General features: G+C 39.2%; 11 protein-coding genes across 14 annotated transcripts; 4 read left to right on the plus strand and 7 right to left on the minus strand.

Annotated features, from left to right (window-relative positions):
- Positions 1-648: 648 nt before the first annotated feature.
- RB195_003840 (uncharacterized protein) lies at positions 649-1,754 on the plus strand (the record flags this gene model as incomplete). Its single annotated transcript, XM_064201674.1, has 5 exons — positions 649-676; positions 930-1,030; positions 1,106-1,146; positions 1,551-1,683; positions 1,746-1,754. 5 exons carry the CDS (start codon positions 649-651, stop codon positions 1,752-1,754), a joined length of 312 nt encoding a protein of 103 aa, XP_064057555.1.
- A 2,156-nt stretch (positions 1,755-3,910) lies between these two features.
- RB195_003841 (uncharacterized protein) lies at positions 3,911-4,638 on the plus strand (the record flags this gene model as incomplete). The annotated part of the gene is made up of 5 exons (XM_064201675.1): positions 3,911-3,947; positions 4,100-4,206; positions 4,284-4,366; positions 4,431-4,539; positions 4,612-4,638. 5 exons carry the CDS (start codon positions 3,911-3,913, stop codon positions 4,636-4,638), a joined length of 363 nt encoding a protein of 120 aa, XP_064057556.1.
- Positions 4,639-6,105: 1,467 nt separating this feature from the next.
- Positions 6,106-6,607, minus strand: RB195_003842 (uncharacterized protein; the record flags this gene model as incomplete). 3 transcript variants are annotated; one of them, XM_064201677.1, is made up of 3 exons in its annotated part: positions 6,106-6,252; positions 6,325-6,381; positions 6,473-6,607. In XM_064201677.1, the coding sequence occupies 3 exons, from the start codon at positions 6,605-6,607 to the stop codon at positions 6,106-6,108; spliced, it is 339 nt and encodes a 112-aa protein (XP_064057557.1). The 3 variants fall into 3 exon arrangements, with proteins under 3 accessions (XP_064057557.1, XP_064057558.1, XP_064057559.1); XM_064201678.1 differs by having other exon boundaries at positions 6,325-6,417; XM_064201676.1 differs by having other exon boundaries at positions 6,325-6,417; positions 6,473-6,586.
- A 1,706-nt stretch (positions 6,608-8,313) lies between these two features.
- RB195_003843 (uncharacterized protein) lies at positions 8,314-8,523 on the minus strand (the record flags this gene model as incomplete). Its single annotated transcript, XM_064201679.1, has 1 exon — positions 8,314-8,523. One exon carries the CDS (start codon positions 8,521-8,523, stop codon positions 8,314-8,316), a length of 210 nt encoding a protein of 69 aa, XP_064057560.1.
- On the minus strand, positions 8,387-9,561 carry RB195_003844 (uncharacterized protein; the record flags this gene model as incomplete). The annotated part of the gene is made up of 3 exons (XM_064201680.1): positions 8,387-8,524; positions 8,625-8,650; positions 9,336-9,561. 3 exons carry the CDS (start codon positions 9,559-9,561, stop codon positions 8,387-8,389), a joined length of 390 nt encoding a protein of 129 aa, XP_064057561.1.
- Positions 9,562-9,925: 364 nt separating this feature from the next.
- On the plus strand, positions 9,926-10,371 carry RB195_003845 (uncharacterized protein; the record flags this gene model as incomplete). Its single annotated transcript, XM_013442261.2, has 3 exons — positions 9,926-10,033; positions 10,095-10,193; positions 10,249-10,371. 3 exons carry the CDS (start codon positions 9,926-9,928, stop codon positions 10,369-10,371), a joined length of 330 nt encoding a protein of 109 aa, XP_013297715.1.
- A 1,346-nt stretch (positions 10,372-11,717) lies between these two features.
- RB195_003846 (uncharacterized protein) lies at positions 11,718-13,960 on the minus strand (the record flags this gene model as incomplete). Its single annotated transcript, XM_064201681.1, has 4 exons — positions 11,718-11,828; positions 11,877-12,120; positions 13,176-13,208; positions 13,923-13,960. The coding sequence occupies 4 exons, from the start codon at positions 13,958-13,960 to the stop codon at positions 11,718-11,720; spliced, it is 426 nt and encodes a 141-aa protein (XP_064057562.1).
- Positions 11,844-12,119, minus strand: RB195_003847 (uncharacterized protein; the record flags this gene model as incomplete). The annotated part of the gene is made up of 1 exon (XM_064201682.1): positions 11,844-12,119. The coding sequence occupies one exon, from the start codon at positions 12,117-12,119 to the stop codon at positions 11,844-11,846; it is 276 nt and encodes a 91-aa protein (XP_064057563.1).
- A 1,297-nt stretch (positions 13,961-15,257) lies between the features above and the next one.
- RB195_003848 (uncharacterized protein) lies at positions 15,258-15,785 on the minus strand (the record flags this gene model as incomplete). Its single annotated transcript, XM_064201683.1, has 1 exon — positions 15,258-15,785. The coding sequence occupies one exon, from the start codon at positions 15,783-15,785 to the stop codon at positions 15,258-15,260; it is 528 nt and encodes a 175-aa protein (XP_064057564.1).
- Positions 15,786-17,385: 1,600 nt separating this feature from the next.
- On the plus strand, positions 17,386-21,193 carry RB195_003849 (uncharacterized protein; the record flags this gene model as incomplete). The annotated part of the gene is made up of 3 exons (XM_064201684.1): positions 17,386-17,414; positions 20,090-20,202; positions 21,135-21,193. The coding sequence occupies 3 exons, from the start codon at positions 17,386-17,388 to the stop codon at positions 21,191-21,193; spliced, it is 201 nt and encodes a 66-aa protein (XP_064057565.1).
- Positions 17,402-19,239, minus strand: RB195_003850 (uncharacterized protein; the record flags this gene model as incomplete). Of its 2 annotated transcripts, XM_064201685.1 has the most annotated exons (6): positions 17,402-17,521; positions 17,606-17,699; positions 17,879-18,044; positions 18,098-18,281; positions 18,383-18,526; positions 18,973-19,239. In XM_064201685.1, 6 exons carry the CDS (start codon positions 19,237-19,239, stop codon positions 17,402-17,404), a joined length of 975 nt encoding a protein of 324 aa, XP_064057566.1. The 2 variants fall into 2 exon arrangements, with proteins under 2 accessions (XP_064057566.1, XP_064057567.1); XM_064201686.1 differs by lacking the exons at positions 18,383-18,526; positions 18,973-19,239 and adding an exon at positions 18,731-18,843 and having other exon boundaries at positions 18,098-18,273.
- Positions 21,194-21,325: the final 132 nt, after the last annotated feature.

The following is a 21,325-nucleotide window of genomic DNA, read 5'->3' on the forward strand; positions in this document are numbered from 1 at the left end:
CGACAGCAAAAACCAAAGCACATATGTTCTAAGGCTGTGAAGTGGTAGAGAAAAGTCTTTTGAACACTCGAAATTATTATTATCACTATTTTTGTTAGAAAAAATAATGATCTACTATTTTTGTCTTTATGGGAGTTTCAGGAGAGTGAAAGAAGAGAAAAAACGGAAAACCAATCACCGTAACACATTCGACGATAGCAAAAAATAAATGTGAAAATTAATGGATGAGGAAAATGAATGGATGAAGAATGGAAGGAAAATATCAGAGAAGCATCTTTTTGCACAACAAATAAGAAATTAAGAAGGAAATAGAAATTCGTTCAAGCAGAAATGCACTAATAACTACTCGTTTTATGTAAACCTCTGAGCTCTGAGCCGGTGATCGATCTCCAGATCTCTGGGATTCCAGATGACAATGATACCACTACACCACTCATCATCGCACAGGATTCCTCCTGTGGCGTGACCAGGATGGTCAGGTATTTTTTTATACGCATGGCATTTGCGTTTGTCCTTCAGTTCACCACCGATTTGGATATACCATGAGAAATCTAACAGAATTGAAAACAAACAATGGATTTGTTGGTATCAACACTGTAAACAAACCGGAATCTGTATGGATTTATTGTTAATGTATTCTCATACGAAATGGTTAATGTAATGTATCACTTAGAAGGCTCGTTATAACGCTCGTATAATGTCCTAAGAGGTTTGATTCCTCATTACTCCTTTTTTTAAATGTGAGGAGTGGAAATTAATATTTTTAATACACAGTAGCTAAAATCGAAAGCTAAAATAAATAAAAATAGGTTCTTTTTCAGAGTTCTTAACTCTATTTTGGAAATTTTAGGGGTAGGGAAAAAACCCTCTTTTATTCCAATCATTGAGTCAATTACCTAAAAGACGTCCTGAAATCGTGAATATTCCAGAATGGTGCGCGATAATTACCACCAGTTTCATCCTTTCTGTAACGTTACTGCTTATGTGTAGCGGAAGAGAAAGTTCCCGTAAGGATTCAATCCTAAGGGAGGTGAGCAGAAATTCCCTTGTTTTCTTCTTCTTTTCATCCGGTAGATCTGGTAAAGTTTTTTTTTTTTCGCTTCAGACTGATAAAAAGAATGAGTTTTCTTCAGAAAAAAAGACCGAGTGAGTTTTTTTTTTCAATCCGCGGTTACCGCTACAATGATACACTGCGTGATGAGCGCTTCAGGATATCCTAACCTTGATTGAAGATTTTTCTTGTATGTGCTGAAAAGTGAAGTTGAACCTTTCTGTTCTAAAAGTTGCAGGCTTTTTCTTTAAACTCTCAAAACATCGTAGTCTTTTGATAAAAGAAGGCTTTGCTTACCTGCTTCCTACTCAGTAAAGAAAGTTTTCTGGAAGGAACTCGGCCTAATTCGACAACAGCTGTTGAAAACTTTGTAAGGGTATCTTCGGCCTCACATATGTACTTAGTTGTATAACAGTAGAATTAACTATAATAAAATATCCTGTATAATTCAACTTTATAAAATTTCTACCATTAAAATCAGTTCTTTTCTGTTATTCAGATCGACTACTCAAAACGCTAATGCGAAAACTAACGGCTCAAGTGAAAATAAGAAGGGAAAGACGTCCTCAATCGAACAAAATGGAAAACATTCACCTAAGAGCAGATTCAATGATGATCTACAAATGGCGCTGGTAATCGATAGTGTTCAGTTTCCCAAATTTTACAAGGAGCACAAGGATTTTTCTCATTTCAGATGGTATAATATCGTATAAATGGACTGAAAGAAACATGCAGAAGATTCCTCTATTCTACTTCTAATCACTTACTACTTTTACAACAATGACATCCTTAGAAAAGTTGGAAAAATCCTATTTCTAGCCGAGTGATAGCATTAATAAATTATGAATAATTAAATTGAATTAATCTGTTGTAAAGCTGGTTAAAGCCAGTTTGATTTACCGGATGTGAGGCAGGGAAACGTGGTCATGACAGTTTAACAAAGTCGAGTGATCCTATGATTGATTGTACGAGGATTCATTGATTGTGATTGAGAGATCATAGAATTTGAGCGATATCAACTTTAAAAAAGCCTCCGTAAATGAAAAGAAAAGAGAATAAAAAAAGAAAAAAAAAGAGGTCTTGCATAAAACATTGGATCATCAACTGGATACCATTACTTAACTCTTACTACATCCTAGGAAAACCACAAACGAGGAAGAGCCCAGCCCTTCTCGAAAGACCTAAAGGTTGTGTCGTGAAGGAACGATAATAACTCAATACAAAAACTGTCTCACCACAACTGAAATAGCAGAAACCATTCGTCACTTACCACATCTGCTACCAACTGATCGAATATATTAACGAATATTTTGTGAATACCGCCGATGGACCTAGGAGAACAAATTGGTTAGATAGATCATAAATCCGTTCGTCCTGACAATCGTTAGAGGGCGGTGTACCGCGTTCGGTAAGAAGGACCGCTGTGGCTGCAGCATGATCGATCGGAGGTTCGAATCCGGATTCATTAACGCCAGACACTTTATCTTTTATCCTTTAACGGCTTTTCCTGCTCTTCTCTCCTTGAAAAACCATTGATAGAATTCAGAACCGATATTTTTTTCCATTTCAACTGTGCGCTACATATCCATCATGCCATTTTAATTTTAACCAACTTTATTTATATTTATTTTATTTATTTGTTTATTTTATACCAACTGTATTAACAATCTGTAGCTTTGGAGTTCATCGTAAGCCTGGACGAAGTTGGTCAGCAATCGAGAGTTTTTCAAAGTATTTTCATTCTGTTCCTTCAAAAATTATAACTAGCAAGATAATGTTGAGCTAACACATTTCTTTTTCTGCTTCAATCCTTCAGTTGATCGGCTGTTGTTTGAGTTCAATCGGATCTGGAAAACAAAACAAAAAAGACAAAGGTAAACTAACACTCTTATATGAATTTATGGTTTCGATCTGTGTCCCCTTCTATCTGTGATGGTCTCAGAATTTAAATTCTAATCAATCAGAAATTTTACGAATGTTTCTGGTGCTCTCTTAAAGTTTCTGACTTTGGTAGACTTTTAGCAAGGTTTATTGGAGTAAAGACCATGAAATTCAACTTTCGACTAAAAACCCTTCAAAAATGAAGAACCAGACAAAAAAAAGCTTCGAAAGAAAATGATCAAACCATTTTAAAAAGTCGAGTAAGTATCACTATCATAGCAAACCTTCACAAAAGTAAACAAGTGTGACTTTAGACATTCAGAAACTTGTACAGTATCCTTACATAGCAATATTCTGCCTTTTTTAAACTAGCAATGAGCAGAATTGACATTCCATGCGCAAGTTTTTCTTAGGTTGGGTTCAAAGTCTGATATATCACAGATCCTACCGTTGACATCGAAATGTCATTTATTTCAGCTTAAAGTCATCACCCAAACACGAATCTGATCTGGAGCGGATTTCAGATGGAGTATTCGTATACGGGATTGTGGATTATGGAGACGGAAGTCATTCCGCCCACTTCTCCCTGTATCAGTGGAAACGGGCAACTCTGGAACGCTGTTTCTTACGACGTCCTTAATTGAAACGCGCCACCCTTGCACGGACACCCGCTTGCGATTCGTCCGAATGGGTTGGGCGGAGCACAAACGTTGCGCATTGCAACATAAGCCGTCATAGGAAACAGCATTTCCGGGATCGTCCGTCTCTACGGATAGAGGGAGAAATGGACGGAATCACTCCCCTCTCCATAACCTACGATCCCGTATATGGATACTCCACCTGAAATCTGCACCACCTCAGATTCGTGGGGTGATGCCTTTAATCTCAACTATCAGATGACCGATACGGTACGATACGGGAAGCGCTGGGTGTCTGCTTTTTTATTTGCAGTTTTTGTTGTCGTCTAGCGGTTCAGCTATGTCTTTCGTGCATTTTACTTGTCTTCAGAATTTTGGTGGGTTCTGATCTACACGCTTTTAAGGTAGTTTATAGCTTTTCTATACTCAAGAGTCTTTAGGTATAAGTAGAAGAGTATTTAAGAGTCTCATAATTTTACAAAATCAACATATAATAGTCAAAATATACTCAATATGTAACGATTTTCAGATTATTTCAACAAGTTTATGACTTGCTTCATATTAATATTAATAATTCCTCTATTCTTATGCGCAGAAACTCGATCAAACCGCACAACAAACGAAAAATTTCCACGAGTTTGCACATATTTCTGCTTATTTTTGGCCTCTCTTCACCCAATGAGGACTAAAGCCAGAATAAACTGTCCGTTCAGGGCAAAGAAATCCCAGATAAACTGTCCGTTCAGAGCAAAGATGAAAATCCAGAACAAACCGCATCATCAGCTGAGAGTAGCAGGTACATACTCACTGAATTACCGTACGAGAAATTCCTTGTTTTATTTTTCTCACAAAAAATTCAGCAAAACTTCTGAAAGTAAAAAGAAGCTAGGCACGGATGTGAAATCGAATTCATCTGAAGAGGTTCAATCCAGAAATCGTTCAACGGTAACCGATCGTGATGTGATTATGGTGGGTTTGTACCTCTTTTCCATTAACATTCCACTGTATGAGGTCGTACCTGACCGTGATGTGCTCTTTCAGATGTTGTTTGATCCCAGCTGCCTATGACAAATGCAACTCACATTAATGTTACAACATTGATGTTTTGTTGTCTATCCAGAATATCTAGTCTTTGTGTGAAATAAAGATTTTGCTCCGAACGTCACTTAGCACATTTTTGCAACCTCTTGTTTGTTCAGCTACCTGTTTCTTTAGCGGAGAAGGAAAGAAGATCGTATTTTTTTGAAATGCACTGCTTCTGGGACTGATGATTCTACAAAAATAAAAGTTTTCCTTACATTTTGCAAGTTTTGTTAGCTTGGACAATGTTAAATCTGTGAAAAGAAATCTATCGACTTTGAAATGTGGTGTCAGTCACTTGCTCACTGATGCTCATGGATGTGTTTGTTCATATGAATAAGAAGTAACACAGTACCTAGTACTGTAAACTCATCCTTCAAAGGCATCACCATCACAGGATCACAACAATCTCGTGTCCGGCTTCAAGGCATCACTCCCCGAATATGGGGTGGAGCGGGTTTCAGGTGGGGTATGCCTATTCGAGGTCGTAGATTGTGGGAAAGAGGATGATTCAGCCCATTTCTTCCTAATTGCCACAAAAAACGGCCCGGAAGATGTGTGCGAAAATCGTGCACAGAGCTGGCGCGCTCCAACCGAACTGGTTGTGGAAAGTAGCGCCCCGTAACGCTCGATGCCGCATCTTCCGGGCCGTTTTCTACGGTGATTAGGAAGAAATGAGCGGGATTCTACCAGATTCTGCAATCTACGATCCCGTAGTCTCTGACTATTGGAAATCCATATCACGTCAGGTTTATGAGGTGATGACTTCATTACGGGCGCGTAGATTATGGAGACCGGGGTGGTTCCGCTCCAAAAATGCTGTTTTGTACGATGCCTTCTATGGCAGCGCGCCACCTTTGCACACGTGGCCTCCCTTACTGCCTATCGGGGTAATCCAAATTGATTTTCGGCGAATCACAGAGCGGAGGCGGTGCAAGGGGTGGAGCGTTTCAATAGGTGGCGTCGTACAAAACAGCATTCAGGCTGTTTGCAGTGATGCAGGGAGAGATGAGCGGAACCACCCTCCGTCTCCATAACCTACGACCCCGTATACGGATACTTCACCTGAAATCCGTACCAGCCCGGATTCGTGGTATGCTGCCTTTAAGCAAACTAAGAGATTCCTGGACGGGAACCATACGAACTCGGTTACTGTAGAAAGCTATAATTTGTTCAAATCCAAGTAAACCAAGATTAACCTTTTCGTGATTGCTGGATTTGTGTCATGAGTATGGGTTGTGTGGATAGTTAATATGTTTGCAAAAAGCGGTCATTACAGTAGCGCTCTGTAGCAGCGCTCAGTTTTTACTGAATTTTTTACAGTGAAGATTTTGGTGTCAGGTTATTGCAGTATCATCTCAGAATATGAGCATCTGACCTTACTGTCCATTCATTGAAACATGATTCAGGATATCAATAGGCAACAACGATGTTAATTATGTTTATTCATTTGTTCTATGATATAGGTGACAAGCGGACTTCTGTTTCGCCAATGAATTCGCCGGTAGGTGTGCCTGAGGCAAAACTAGCTGCCGGATCAGTTTGTCCATTAGCCATTGCCGCATACTGTATAGTCATTTTCTCTTCTGCACATCTGCAGTTCTAAGAGAAAAAAAAATAACCATGATCATATAATTAGCTTGGTACCGGTAGAAAAAAAAAACTGAAACCCACAGCTCTTGTTAGTAGTATTGTAACTTTGCCCAGCTCAGGAATCACTCCGAATGTTTCCTGAGCGGAATAATTTGAATTTGGCGGAAAAACCAGCTGGAATTCTTAGCAATTCAATGGATTTTTCTCAAACAGCTACTAAGTCGTTTACCTTAAATGCAATTTTTCTATCACTGTTACTCCTGAGCTCTCTTCTGGATCCACCAATCCCAACGAAAAGAGGATTTTGCGAAGGTACGACCATTGACGGTATTACCATGGACATGGCTACAAATGAATGAGACATCCTGTTTGTTGAAGTGATAGTGTTTTACTTTCAGCAAATATTTTTCTTACAGTATCTATTCGAAGGGCTGGTGTAGCGCAGTCGGTAAAAGGTTCCGCTGCAGACAGAATCGATCGGAGGTTCGAATCTACGCTGGTGCTCACCAAGCCCTTCATCCCTCCGGTGTTGATAAATTCAGGATAGAACACATTACCACATTGGCTAATCCCTGCAAGTCATTACATTATTGGCCAAATACATGTTCGTAAACCTCAAACGATTCTGAATTGAATGGGGGCGCATCCCACGCGGATTGACTGACGCCAGACACCTTATCCTCTATCGCATGAAAAAAAAAGAAAAAAAAATCCTTTATCTATTCGAAATCGATTCGAATGGTACTTCATTGTTATAAATCCACTATTGCTATCATTATTATCTGTACTTTTTACAATTTTGTCCTAGGTTCTGCATTTTTTTTTTCATGCGCACTTATCACACCAGTTTTTCGACAGAAAAAAGAACGGTTTTTTTTTTGTGTACTACTTTTTGAGCCCAACCAAGATTGTTATTATTCTTTATTTATTTTATTCTTTTTATTCTGGCTAACGTTTCGGCGTCGTCGCCTTCTTCAGAGCCTGAAAAAATCAAAGCCACGTGTAATCTTCTCTCTCAAACGACTCGTCATCCCACAAGATATGATATGGTTCTTTTTTTTTCTTGTTTTTTTTTTGCTTTAACTCGATTTATTCTGCTTTAGACACCAGCCGATTCGTGAAGACGAGAACTATCAATTCAGTTTACTTTATCTGCTAAAAACTTACACAAAAGCTACAAAATAATAGGGTTGTGTCGCAAATAAGTGCGCTTTGAAGATGTAAAGAAGAAGATAACTGGTGCGATTAAAATCCTGGGAAGGTAGGGTGATAAATTCATTATTCCACACTTTGGCATTCCACTCATCCTTGGATGTTCATGACATGAGAGTTCTAAGATTTTCAAAACATGAGATGCATTTATCTATACCCATTCATCAAAGAAATATTTATTCTCGATAACAGCTCAATTTATAAGTTGTTACCTTGTGAAAAAAATACTTTGCTTTCTCCAGATCAACTTCAGAACGTTGCTCTGATTCATTTTTTACACAAATATTCGAATAGCTGTCTGTGCCTATAAGAAATGTTTCAGTTCTCCACTGTAGCATCGATGGGAATTTCAAATGACTGAAATAGAAAAAAAAACCCGACTTCTTTTACAATTCACACATAAAAATAGAAATAAAATAGAAATTTGAAAAGCCTCCGATAGCCACGGTTCTTACGGGACATTATTAAGTTCGGAAGGAAAAACTGAAAGAGATTATCCATGCTTTTCAGAATCCTATTTTATTTTTACTCCTATTTTTATTTATTTTTGACTTTTTTGTTTCTATTCAGTTTTTCCTGTGTGCAGTTTGAAATTCTTCCTACAAATTCCGGCCAAACCATGAGGCATCGTGGCCTTTACGTGGTCTGTCGGGCATCTTACGTCACTGCTGGGCGATTCTTCAAAAAGCTTCCACAAATTTTTATTCATTTATACCCAATCACATAATCTAATTCCTAATCAGCAGAAATCCTTGCAGGAGTCACGAACTAGACGAAATTTGAGTAATACGCGTTTCAATTGTAAAGATTTTGAATTTCTACAACTGAATTCAATCCGATTCCATGCGCTTGGATTCATTAACCGCGTCCGGAAGTCATGCCGTAGCGCTCATTGGAATGCGAATCACCGCTGCTGTCCTTGAAGTTTCCTCTACGAGGATACTGGTAGCCGTTGTATCTGTTGTCGAGGATCGCTTGTCTCGCGGGTCGACGCAAAGAATTTGCGCTGTCGATAGTGCCAAATTGAAAGAGAATCAGTACCAAAACACACCACACAAGAGCTCTCATCCTGAAAATAACAGCTGTAACTCCTTAAAGAATATAAATGAACATTTCACAGGTTTCTTATTGAAATAAATCCATTGGCCAACACAGAAGAGCCGACAAACCTCAGAAGCAGACAAAACTATGAGGACTGGATGTGTTCAACGGTCCGCAACGATATTTATACAACTTCTGTTTGCTCAGCGGCAAAAAAGAATTGAGTGCCTCGGATGACTTGCTCTCTTCGCCATGTCACTAAAAAATACTCACTTCGCAAAGTGCCAGATGCCAATGGGTTGACAAATCGCAGAAAAAAAAACGCGGTACTTTGGGCATATGTGCTTTCAGCAATGGTTTGGAATAAATCTGAAGAGAAACGATCAATTCTGATTCCATTCTGAAGACGCAGTGTCAGTAATCGCTAGAGCGCTTCGTGTCTTTTACGAAAATCTTCGGGTCCCACCGTTGTTTCATTTTCTTAATCATTGGGTAGCTGCGATTTTCATTTCAGATTGATTTAGCACAGAAAAAAAAATGCAAATGTAGTAATATTGTGATGCAAAAAACCTAATCCAGAAAAAAGAATAAATTTCACACAGCAGTATAGCAATTACACTCACCTGATACTATTTCTTTCCGTGTATTTTGAGGGCAAAGAGGCAGCAAGTCCTTACTTCCACAGAGTGTCCGAAAACTTATGCAAGGTTTGAATTGAGCAGAAACAACAATTTTTTTTCAAATGTACTTTTTAAATGAAACATAAAATATATAGGATAGGGTTATATATGGGATAGCATATCGGCGAAAGTGACCTCCACAGCTTTGCTGCCACATACGCAATTTTTCGTCGACCACCGAAAAGGGAGAGATTACGCGACCGGGAAATCTCTCATCCAGTAATTGTATTGTTTCACGGGCTCTATGACATATCGCAGCATCTTGTTGAAACCACATGTCCTGGATATCAATTTCATCCAATTCGGGCATTAAGAACTTGGTTATTTTGTCGCGATATTGAGCATCAGTGAGTGCTTGACCAGCCTCATTTTCAAAAAAGTACATGTAATCCAATGACGCCTCCAACCGAAAATCCGCACCAAACAATGTCAAGTTGTGGATGCTCCTCCATATATGACCCTATCTTACGCACTTTATGTTCTAATTTTAAAAATATGACTTAAAAAATATGTCATCTGTTTAATTCAAGTGTTGCGTAAATTTTGGCACATTTTATATTTGTTCTTTCTTTCCGGGATAGTATAATTCCATTACAAATTAAATTATTTACTTATTAATTACTCAAATCAGTTACGACTTAACCAACTCTGAGATGTTAAACAATTTCAAACCTTATCACGTTTTATTTTCACCGAGGCCCCTTATAAAAGCGGATATCATTGAAAGAAGTTCTCATTTTTCATTTCTAATGGGATACGAACTCCATGTTGAGCCATCGAAATGTACGATTACTACTTCAGGCGGCAAGTCAAAACATAAGTTAATTAACTATTGTGATAGAAATCTCGCTTACAAGGTGAGCTGAAATATCGAGATCGAGTCGAAATTTCATGAGCAACGAATGAAATTGTTGTCAGATTGTTTTTGCTGCTGGATCGAAATATTCTGTGCCACCAGACAAAATGAGTGGTGTTATTGATGTCGGAAAAAGTGCAGAAGTTGAAATTACAAGAAAGGTGGGTAGCGCTGGAAATTTTAAGCTCAGAAGTTTGATCTGCAGCTCCGTTTTAGACTGGGAAAGGTCCTGAAGAAGTGATGACTGTTGAGTATGCACCTGCGAATCCAGATCCGAGCAAAGGAAAAAATGGTGAAATCGCAGGGCAGACGGTTGTGAAACTGAAGCCAACTGAATAACTAACAAAACAAAAATCATAAAGTAATCTTTGAAATAACAAAATAAATCATCGGACAGCGGATCACCAGTATTACCAAGGTCCTAAAGTTCAGTAGTTTGATCTGCAAATTTTAAATTTAAAATGTTTTTACATTTTTTTTCTTACTTCATCAGATGGTTTGAGATGTAAAATAAGATGTACATCACTGAGGACATCACCTGTACATAACACTCACAGGACTTTCTAATTAAAGTTGAATTACTCAACAAAACACCATCTATGTATCTCCAATAATCCTTCAATACTGGGAATTTCTTACTACAAAATGGCTAGGGATTAGGGAAAAGAAGGAAATTAGGGACTGGAGCAACGTTTTCATATTAGTATCCATGTGCTAATTTTATTAAACCTCAGGATGACGATACTTCAGTGTTTCGTTCCTTAATTTAAAGGCATCTCCCCACGAATCTGACCTGATATGGATTCCCGATGCTCAAAGACGATACGGGATCGTAGACTGTAGGAACGGGTGGTCTCCCACTCATTTCTTCCTAACTGCCGTGAAAAACGGCCCGGAATATACGGCTTCGAGCGTTCCGCGGCGCTATCTTCCACAAGTTTGGAGTTCGATTGGAGGCGCGCCAGCCCTGTGCACGCGCCGCATATTCCAGGCCGTTTCTTATGGCAATTAGGAAGAAATGGACGGAATCACCTCCTTCTTCACAATCTACGACCCCGTATAGGCATAACTCTCCTTAAAACCTTACCACCTCAGATTCGTGGAGTGATGCCTTTAAGCCGGACACGAGATTGTTGTGATCCTTTCTTTGTGGCTAACTTTTCGGTGTGATCGCCTTCTTCAGAGCTTGAAAGGATGAAATCGAACATGACTCATCCGATCAAACGCCTTATCCACCCAATAAGGAAAATCCTAAGTTTACTGTTGGATCTCATAGCTACAAGTAGAAGCGAATACAATTGAGTTTCGATTTTTCATTTTAACTCCTTCGCTGAGGTCATGCACGAAGTTGAGTTTCTTGCTCAGTGGACATCCTTTCCTGGGGAAATTTCTAGATGTAGAGATCAAACTACAGGAATTGTACTCTTCTCTCTACTACACTGTAGATTTTGTTCTAAAAAAATAGCTTTCAAGAACCACTAAACTAAAAATTTTATTGCTACTTGATTATTTTAACTATAACATCCTGGAAGATGGATGCAATGAATAGATGTCGCAGTATCATTCAATAGTGAAGAATATCTTAAAACGTTCTTCAAGAAACAATTGAAAAATTTCCGAAAGCAATACTGCGGCAAATGGCAGCGAATGCGGCAGTACTAGCGAAACTACATCTACTGATATAGTCATCCGTTGAGGAGTTTTCCATGATCCGAATCCAGATCAAAAATTAGAGCAGTGTTCTTACGGCAGGTCTTACGAAAGCGAATAATAACTATGGCAGAAGTACGCATAAACTAAATATGAGAAAATCAGCAGCAACAAAAGTTGAACCAACAGCAAACCACACAACAGCACATCGAAACGGATGTAGTGCTGAAGGATCCGACACCGGTACCAGCTCCCGAACCAGAGCCAGCGGCTGCTGCTGTGCCGCCAGTTCCCGACTGTAGACTGGCACCCGTTGGTTGGCTTGCACCAAGATCTTGTCTCTTGACTCGCACAGCGAGGTGCTTCGACATGATCGGTTCAGCAAACGCGAGGTAGTAGGTTAAGGCAACAATGGCAAGGCAGAAGGCGATCTTCATTCTGAAACGAAAATCATCACATTTGTGTACTGGGTACGTTACGAGGTAATATTCATTGGCAATATTATTGGCAAAATACTTTTCAAAATTTTAGTCTTCCTCTTTGAACTGTACTGGTCCATTTGCTAGGATTAAGAACCATCAAGCTATCCTAATCAGGAAAAACAGGAGTTGTTGACTCCCAAGTTTATAATTATAATTTCTATTAAGTTTATAATTTCTTCACCACATTTCTACTTTCCTCTTGACCAAATTTCGCCAAAGCCCATCATTAGCTAAGAATTCAGCTAAGAATACGGATAGACCATAGGGAGGACTTCGGCGAGATATATTCACTTCAATACTGGATTGCCGTCATTTGTACGTGATAGATCTTTAGCATGGATTTCAAGTTCTTTTTTTATAACGCGATGGTGTAGTGTAGTCGGTAAGAGGTTTCGTTGTGACTGCACAATCGATTGAAAGTTGGAACCGCCCGGATGTCAACAAAGAATTTCATCTCACAGAAGGGCCAATAAGGTGGTACCAGACTTGTCTGGAAGGATAAAAAAATGTGGTAATTCATCGGTGGCCCCCTCACAAGCCTGTGTATAAGTTAGACACGAGTTTGTTAACTTCAAACGATTCTGAATTGAAGTGAACAAGTTGTTCCAACCCTGGCGGTCTGATCATCGCCTGGCATCCTTTATCCTTTTAATCCTTTCTGATGACTACCTTAAGATGAAAGTGGTCCAGAACTCTCTTGAGAAAAAAAAAGAATGAAGGAAATACTTACCCGCTCAGTTATCATCTAAACAACATATGGCATAATTTCTATATTTGCTGCTTTATGATATTAAAGAAATAACCACACGATTGGTAAAAGGCAGCAAACGTTCTGGACGTTGTTTCTGAGTCAACTTCGCATTTAAAACTGGTATAACAAAAGTAAGTAACGAATTTAGGTAAGCAAGAAACGAAGAGGTAGTCCTAAATTACCCCCTTGGGCCAACTAAGAGCCAACTTAAATTCCCACCAAGGAAATAAAAGTCGAAGAAAACGAGGTGCAACGAGGACCTGGAAATTTCGTACAGCTCCGACACACCGACGCTGAATGCGGGCTAAGTCTACCAGGTCTGTTACAACGTTTTATAGTTTATCTATTTATTCGCCGACAGCTGACAGAAAAGTAAATACATACAGGAAAAGAGTGCTATCGTTGTTAAAAAGATGTTAGAGACGTCAACACATATTTGAGGTAGATGAATGAGTCAAGACTTTGTGTAAGAAATACGTTTAGAAAGTGCGAGATATGTACAATCGGATAAACTTCGGATGAGTGATGTTTGACGATGAATTTTGCTCATTTCTGCATTTTTTTGAGTCTGAATGTCTTTGGTGGAAGGTGATGGATTCCATGAAATGGGGACTGGAAGACAGAACAGAGAACTTCTCAAAATTTCTGTGACTACAAAAAAAAACAGTGTATTTTTATTCCCCTATTCTGTTCCCTTCTAGAGAAACGGAAAAAAATGTTATGCACAGGACTCAGCACCTTACAGGTTTCTCAAAATAAAAAAATCATTTTAAAAATGTCTAACATTCTAGGCAACTTGAAATATGTTTACGTCTAACGTCTCTAGTTTTTAAAAATTTCAATTTTTCGTCCATTATTATTGGTACAAGACTGAATGTGTTCTTGGAATTGTGAAAATGACGATTTTCCCAATTTTTTCTCTGCTTAAGTGTGGGTGGAAAGTAAACGAACTCCTAAGACGAGGTAAACACATGCAGAGAGTATGTCAACGTTATTTTTTCCCTCACGGCTTAACAAAGTCCGAACCGATTTGGGGGGTCACCATATGAACACATCGAGAGCTTTAGTGAATAGGTAAATTTACTCAACGTAGGATAAAATAGTTTGCCCCGAAAAATTTCAGTCACCTTTACTCAAACATGTAATTTTCTTCAGAACTATTTATTCAAAGTAAGTTAGACAGGAAACTCGTTGGCAAGTTTCATTCGTTGAAAAATTTCTGGCTTTAGTTGGATCGATATACGTTTAGGTATTTCATGATCCCTCCAGATATGAAGGATCCTCCTTAATAGTGTACAACGCAAGTAAGCAACATTTTAATTTAATATTAATGTTATTAGTTCCTTTTACTTAGTTATCTTATTTTAATTTTATTCACCAATTTTTTTCTTTCCTACGATGCAATATATTTATAGGAGCATTCGCTAAAAAAATCGTAAAATTAAGCAGCCATAAAACTTGTGTGGCGATGTAAACTAGACTCAATTTGCAAACAGATTTATTATTTTAGAAAAAGTTCGACTGCATAAACTTTTCTTATAAAAATAACAGTTTAAACCCTGTGAAATGTAAAATGTAAAATTTTGAAGATGATTGGATTTTTTTCGGAATTTTTGGAAATTTTCTGAAATTTCCGGCGTTTAAATTTGTAGTATATACTCCCAATTTTAAGTAAATATCAAATATAAAGTATAGAAAAATTTTAAATATTCTACTCGCTGATAGATTCTCTCATGTCGGTTTTTGCATTTCTACTTCTATTCACCTCAGTTTGTTGAAATGTACACAACGATTTTTTGTGATTTCTTCTTCTACAATCGCTTTTAAAAATATCTCATTGATAATTACGAGAATAATAGCGAGAACTAAAAAAAAGTTTAAAAAAAAGTATTTATCATCTGTATAAATCATGTGTACAGAATTATGTTGCGTTCTGTAAACTATACCTCAAGAGAGCAAAAACTCTCACCACTTTTTTCTCGTACAGGTGCTCGAAATGAGTCTTCTAAGAGTAAAGTGCACCGGATGTCATTTCGAATATTTCGAGGAACGTCCCACGAAATGTTCGAAGTGACATTCGGTGATGTTTGGCGTTATTTTTCACTGAGTTTCGCCTCTTCACATTTCTATGCTCTTGAATTCGTTTGAGCTGTTTGTAAAGAAGTTTCCCACTCATCTATAGAACGATCCTCTTGAAGAGAGGATTAGGGTAGTACTGAAAAATTTGTTGCTTCAAGTAGTAATACACAGCTCGTGGATGTTTATTTCCTATATTACTTTCCCATACCTCCACCTTCAATTTAAAAAAAAATTAAACCAAGCCTTCCGGTTATTTCTTCAGTTTACAGGAATCGTGAATCTCTTTTCGCGTTCCCTGAGGGCGAAAGAAAAGAATTTCTTCCTGTTTCAATACCATCACCCATGTGTTCAAGTGGACCTCCCGGCTTCGTGTTACCGTTTCCACGACGTTTCGATGGATTCTGGCGGCGGCCAGTTGGCTGGCTGTTGGAGTAGCGACGGCTCCAAGGATTCCAAAGATTGTAATTATAACGTGGCCAGGAAGCACGGTAACCATAGTTGAACCACGGGTAAAAGCCGTTGCCGCCGCCACACCAGGGATTTCTGTAACCATAACATGGCAGTTTAATCAGAATACCTTCGGGGCGGGGATTCTCTTTGTCATTGTCATCCGTATTGTTTCCATTCGGGCCTCCCTTTCCACCACTAGTCCATGGGGTGCATATTATCCACGGCATGTATCTTCCAAGAGGTCCATTGCCCTGTTTCTCTGACGAATTCGAATTCTTCCTGTCAGATTCAGGTTGAGCAAGTACCAGAACCACAAGACAGGTGTAGAATATAAGATGCATTCTGAAAAAAAAATGAAACCTCGATGATATTGGAAGAAATCATTTAGGGAGAACATACTAAAAGTGAGAACATACACCGATCATTATCCCAAATGTTTTCCGCCAGGATTGTTTTGTTTACATTTGCAAGTAAAAGTTTGGTTGCAGTATAGGAAGTAGAGAAAAAGCTATCTTTTCTCTTATCTTAGCTCGCTTTTGAAGAAGTCATAGAAAAAAAATAAGCTTATCCATAATTCGGATAAAATTTGCCTAAGATAAAAGAGAGAGGAAAAGGATAGGGAAGAAAAAGATAGGGAAACTCATGACGTCTTCTCTTCCTGAATGCATCAGGAAGCTCTGATTCGTAATTAGGTGAAAGTTCACGTCTACTTCATGAAAATTACACATCAGAATTCATGTCGCTGAAAGGCGAACTGAGCCTTGAGGCCTGAAAAAACTGTCATAAAAACTGTTCAGAAATTTCTTGAGTGATTTTGGCTGTATCTTTTTGAAAGGCGAAAATTAGTAAAATAAAATCCGGAAGCGAAATTAAATTTAATTTATCACAGCGAAATTCTAAAACAGTGTTAATTGACCAAAAGCTATCTCTGCTGCCCTTTTCTGGACCGGAACATTGTTGCATGGAAAAAGAGGTTGTGGAAGGGTTGAGATAAACAGTACTTGGTGGGAGGTAGTGACGTATTTACTGAGAGCAGCCTTTATAAACGCCTTACAGTTTGAATAATGACAGGTGCTGAAGCAGTAGCGTTATGACACTGGTATTAATTAAATTTTTAAGTGCGACCTTAGTTCACACGGCCAAGGATTACATTTTAGTTCAAAGAGAAAACACCGAAAGAAGATCAACGCTATTTCCACGACAGTAGGCCAGACAAGAGCTGCTTAGAAAGGTGAAAAAGGAAAATTTTTTGTTTAAAAAAATAGGTGCTCTAGTTCTGGAATAAAACGAAAACAAATAGTTCGTAGAAGTGCAGGCACTGATTACTTTACAAGCGAGTTGACTCAGCTATCACCATCGATCATATTAGGGAAGAACAGACATGAAAACAATCACATGTCGTTTTCCTTCAAACGACGTCATATGTTGAAGAGAATCCTACAAATTCAAATAAAATTTAATGAGGATAGTGATGAAGAGCCATGTGTGGGGATACCTAGGCCTTCAGTACAAATTCATGTTGACATTGTCGCTGTATTGCAAGGAAAAAACTTTTTGTTGGGAGCAAATAAAAGTGGTAAATAGTATGTAAGCTTCTTGGGATTTACATGCGTTTCGATTTTAAGCACTAAAGCCATTTGGTGTTTCTATAGGAGAAATTCAGGAGGAAACCTCTCAGCTGTTCTCTGTTGTTATATGAATGTTGTGTGTGAATAGAGGGTATCTTTGCCGATTTCTTAGAAAGTTCAGAGGTGTCGACGTCTGTTTATGTTGTCTTTCGCTCATAAATCATAAATAATTTACCGTATTTTTCTAAAATTTTGCTTAGCATAACTTCTTCTCGTTGGACATTCGTTTCCATCGGAATTATCAGAGGTATCACTTCTTATCCTTGTTCTTGAAAACAGAGATGATTCTAAGAGTTTCCTGGGAAGTTTTAGAATGGTTTATTTCTCGTCTAAATGCCTGAGGTGAGGTTTCGTAACAACATCGATGTGTATTGTGTTACGAAGACACCTCTTTCGCGAACAAGACAGATGTCTCGCATTTTCCTGAGGAATATCTCGCTGAGGTCGCGCTGAAAGAGCAGTATTCTAGTTCTTCCATCTAGTTCCAGGCCATTCCAGCTACAAGCAATTGGATTCAGACGAAGGCTACTTACGTTAACCATTTTCGCATTAGCATTCCTCTTCATGGCTTGCTGTACTTGCCGTAGGCATAACAGCCGTTTAGTCCAGGACGATGGAAACAGTTTGCTGAAACCATTCCAAAAATGTTTTGGTATCGTATCGTAATAAAGTAATCCGTGTGAAATGAGGGGAGCAACTTCTTCACGTGCTCAAACATCATCCCAACTTTTATATCAGTCATCCTGTCAAGTAAAGTTGTAGAAGATATTACACTGTGAACGCACAATCTGCTTAGAATAAATCACCTATAGGAGAGGAGGTACGCAGCTGGAAGAGCTCTATCCCATTCATCCGCGACAGTTACAGTGGCTAATCTTAACAAATAAGACGTTAGGTTGAACGTATCTTCCACACATAACGCCCTCTGTCCATACTTTCGTAGCCACTCTTTCTGCGTTGGATTTATGACGACTAAATGTATCTTGTAAGCTGCAACGCACCAATTTGCTCTTGATTTTATTTACCCAGCATGAATCCATCTCCGCTGGCGTCTTGTGCTGGCCTGTAGAACTGGATGCCATCAGATTGCAAGTCGGCATCAACTCGCCTCCGAACTGAAACCGTGTCCAAATGCTGGAGTCTTCCAGGGTCCACTCGGCACTTCGAGGCGATGTTTCTCAGCACTTCTTTTGTAGATATTCTTAAATGCTATAGCTGTACGTGTGGTGTGATGTACCTTATATCTCGCGGTATGATGAAATACATTCGACAACGGGGGCCTCCTCTTACTTGCATCCTTTTCTCTAAACCTGTCGGACGGTCAGATCATCCCGTAGCAGCGAGACTATAAACTGCTCAGCATTGTTATCAAGTCTCAGCTGAGATGGGCGGACTTCATGTCCGGTATGGGTGAGACAGTGTTCAACTGTCACACCATCAGTTTTCTCTCTCACCTAGAATTTGTTTGGTTTTATTACAATTAGTACAAGGAATCACTTACTGCTGATAGAAAATGTAGTGCACATACGTTCATATACGCTGTGCAATGCTCCACAGACTTTTTCGTTTTTGCTGGGACAGAGCCTGTGCGGAAAGAGCAGTGGCAGCGTAAATATATGGTTCTGCCGAATTTCGTAGTCTCTGACTTAGCTGTGAACCGGCTTATCACACTCGATTCCTCCAAGGCTAACTTCCAGCTCTTGAAGAGAAACACGTCAAGTAGTCTAGTAGTTGATGGTCTCGACCACGAAATCGTCTGCGTCGTTGGCATGCTGCTGATGAGCATGCTCCGCGAGCTGACGGTGATTCTACATATGCAAGAATCAGAAGGAGTCATCAATAAAAATGTGAACGACAATTATTGCACGGTCGTGAAAACTGTGGATTATTAGTAACTCACTTTAACCGTTTCTCTGCATATGGGGCACGTGATAACTCGAGGTGAATATTCGTCGGCATGTTTTGTTCCTCTATGACAGCTCAGCCCACCCGCGCTGTTGAATCTCGCATCACAGAATTCGCAGTTATAAATAGGCTTCCCCGATACAGCAATTCTCCGGCTCTTCTTCTGTGCCTCGAATTCGGAAATTTGGCTTTGAATATCCATGGACATCAACAAGGTGCCTCTCCTTTCTATTTTTAGCCGTGCCACAGACCAGGCATTCATTCATGGCAATACTAGAAATCACAACAATCCCACTAGTACACAAAAGAGATGACGAAGTGAAAGAAGAAAAAATAACTTACTTGAGGGTCATATTCATTATGTAGATTGGAAATACGTTGGATTGGAAGTTGGAGCAAAGAAAATTGTTCGACTAACTCGGTTAGGAACAACCTCTGATAATGATTTCCTTGCAGGAGTTCCTTACATGACAAGTTTCGTTCCATACATGACAAGTACAAGTTCCTTACATGACTTAATGTTGTTCTTCCAGATGACGGGGTATAAAGAGGTCTTCTTTTAAAACCGCTAGGCATAAGGTACAATCGTTTTATTGAGGGGTCAGCAAACGTTCTCGTGGACACACCTATTGGCTCACGCACAATATTAAGAAGAGTATCGTGCTATTAATTCTTCTTAGTACAATTAGGCTTCATTAGGCCGGCAGTGCCCTAAGGGAGGTATCAGATAGAAACGTCACAGCATCCATCAAGCTTTCCCTCCAGAGCATCCAATGGTTCGCACGATCATATACATGCGACAACAAAGGATGGCAGAAGGTACAGCGGGAGATGTGAAAAGAAAAGTAAAGAAGAAGAGAACAATGGAATTAACAAATTAGCGGGGGAAATGTCGAGAAATAATACTCACCCGACAAGCAGAGGGAGATATGAAAGAGATAGAAATCAAAATCAGGAAATATTATTTTATCATGTCGTAAGTCTGTGCGCAATTTGTGTAGTTGAACAAATGACAATATATTCTACGCCATCCACTAATCTAACCGTCGCTTTCTATAATCCATTGGCGGTTACGACCGCGTGCAACCTGGACGTCACACACCTATTTGCAGCAGAAAGTACAGTGATTCAAGAAGGAGACGTGATGATGGCAGCGAAATGTCTGGAATCTCAGAAATGGGAAGCGCGTCTGGAGGCTGTGACGCAATGATGATTGACAGCAAAGGTATTGTTTGCACTTTTCTTGTGTCGGTTTTCGCATCCCTAGTTCTATTCACCTCAGTTTGTTGAAATATGCGTAGCGTCTTTTTTTGTGATTTCTTCTTCTACAATCGCTTTTAAAGATATCTCATTCATAATTACGAGAATAATAGCGAAAATTTAAAAAAAGAAACACTTATCGTCTGTAAGGCGTATAATTAAACCACGTGTATAGAATTATCTGTCTGAACGCCCGGCTAAAGCCAGACTTCAGACTTTCTGTAGTGTTTGATTCGCTCGCTTCACTGATCAACGAAAATTAATATTAGTGCCGTTTTCTGTGAAATTAGACTTGTGTACCTCTAACAATCTTTCTTCGTCTTTTTCATCATAACTAAAGGCGAAAAAATTCATGGCCTTCTGTCTAAACACGTCACTTCTACATTTGGAGAACATTCAAACTTCAAACGATATGCGCTGATAGTGGATTAAGATGTTTTTGCTAGTGGGTTTCCGGTACCACCTATTCTTCCATATCCCATTCCGCAAGTAAACGGGCATATTCTAGACAGCCACCCAGTTGTCTATCCATGAAAGCAATGGCGAGAGTGGGCTGACACGCACTCTCGCCATTGTTTTCATGGCCAAGATCGAAAGGCTTATAATAGACCGCAAAGCACTGCTGTATTATCGTTACATAGATGATCATTGCGTCGTCTGCTCAACACAAGCAGAAGTAGACACGTGCTTCAGTCTTCTCAACCAGCAGTGTTCGCACATTAAGTTCACAAGGGAGAGAACGATAGACAACTGGTTGGCTCTCTTGAATGTGCACAATTACTTCCGGAATGAGATATGGAAGACTAGGTGGTACTAGGAAACCCAGTAGCAAAAACATCTTAATCCACTACCTTTCATCGCATCCCAGCAAAATCTGTAAAAAAAAATCTGTTATAGGTAACATGTACAGGACGGCGGGAAGAGTCTCGAGTAGCCAGGAAAAAAATGGTCTGTAAATCTGGCCCATAAAGTTGCAATATCCAGTGGGTACCCAACTGGAGATGGTGCTACCCGACAAGCACGAAGGCATTTTGGATAACCGCCAAAAGTCCAAAAATGAACAAGAAGGATGAGTGCACTGCTATCAC

The sequence above is a fragment of the Necator americanus genome, chromosome IV (assembly GCF_031761385.1).
Source record: "Necator americanus strain Aroian chromosome IV, whole genome shotgun sequence".
In the NCBI taxonomy this organism is placed as follows: Eukaryota; Metazoa; Nematoda; class Chromadorea; order Rhabditida; family Ancylostomatidae; genus Necator; species Necator americanus.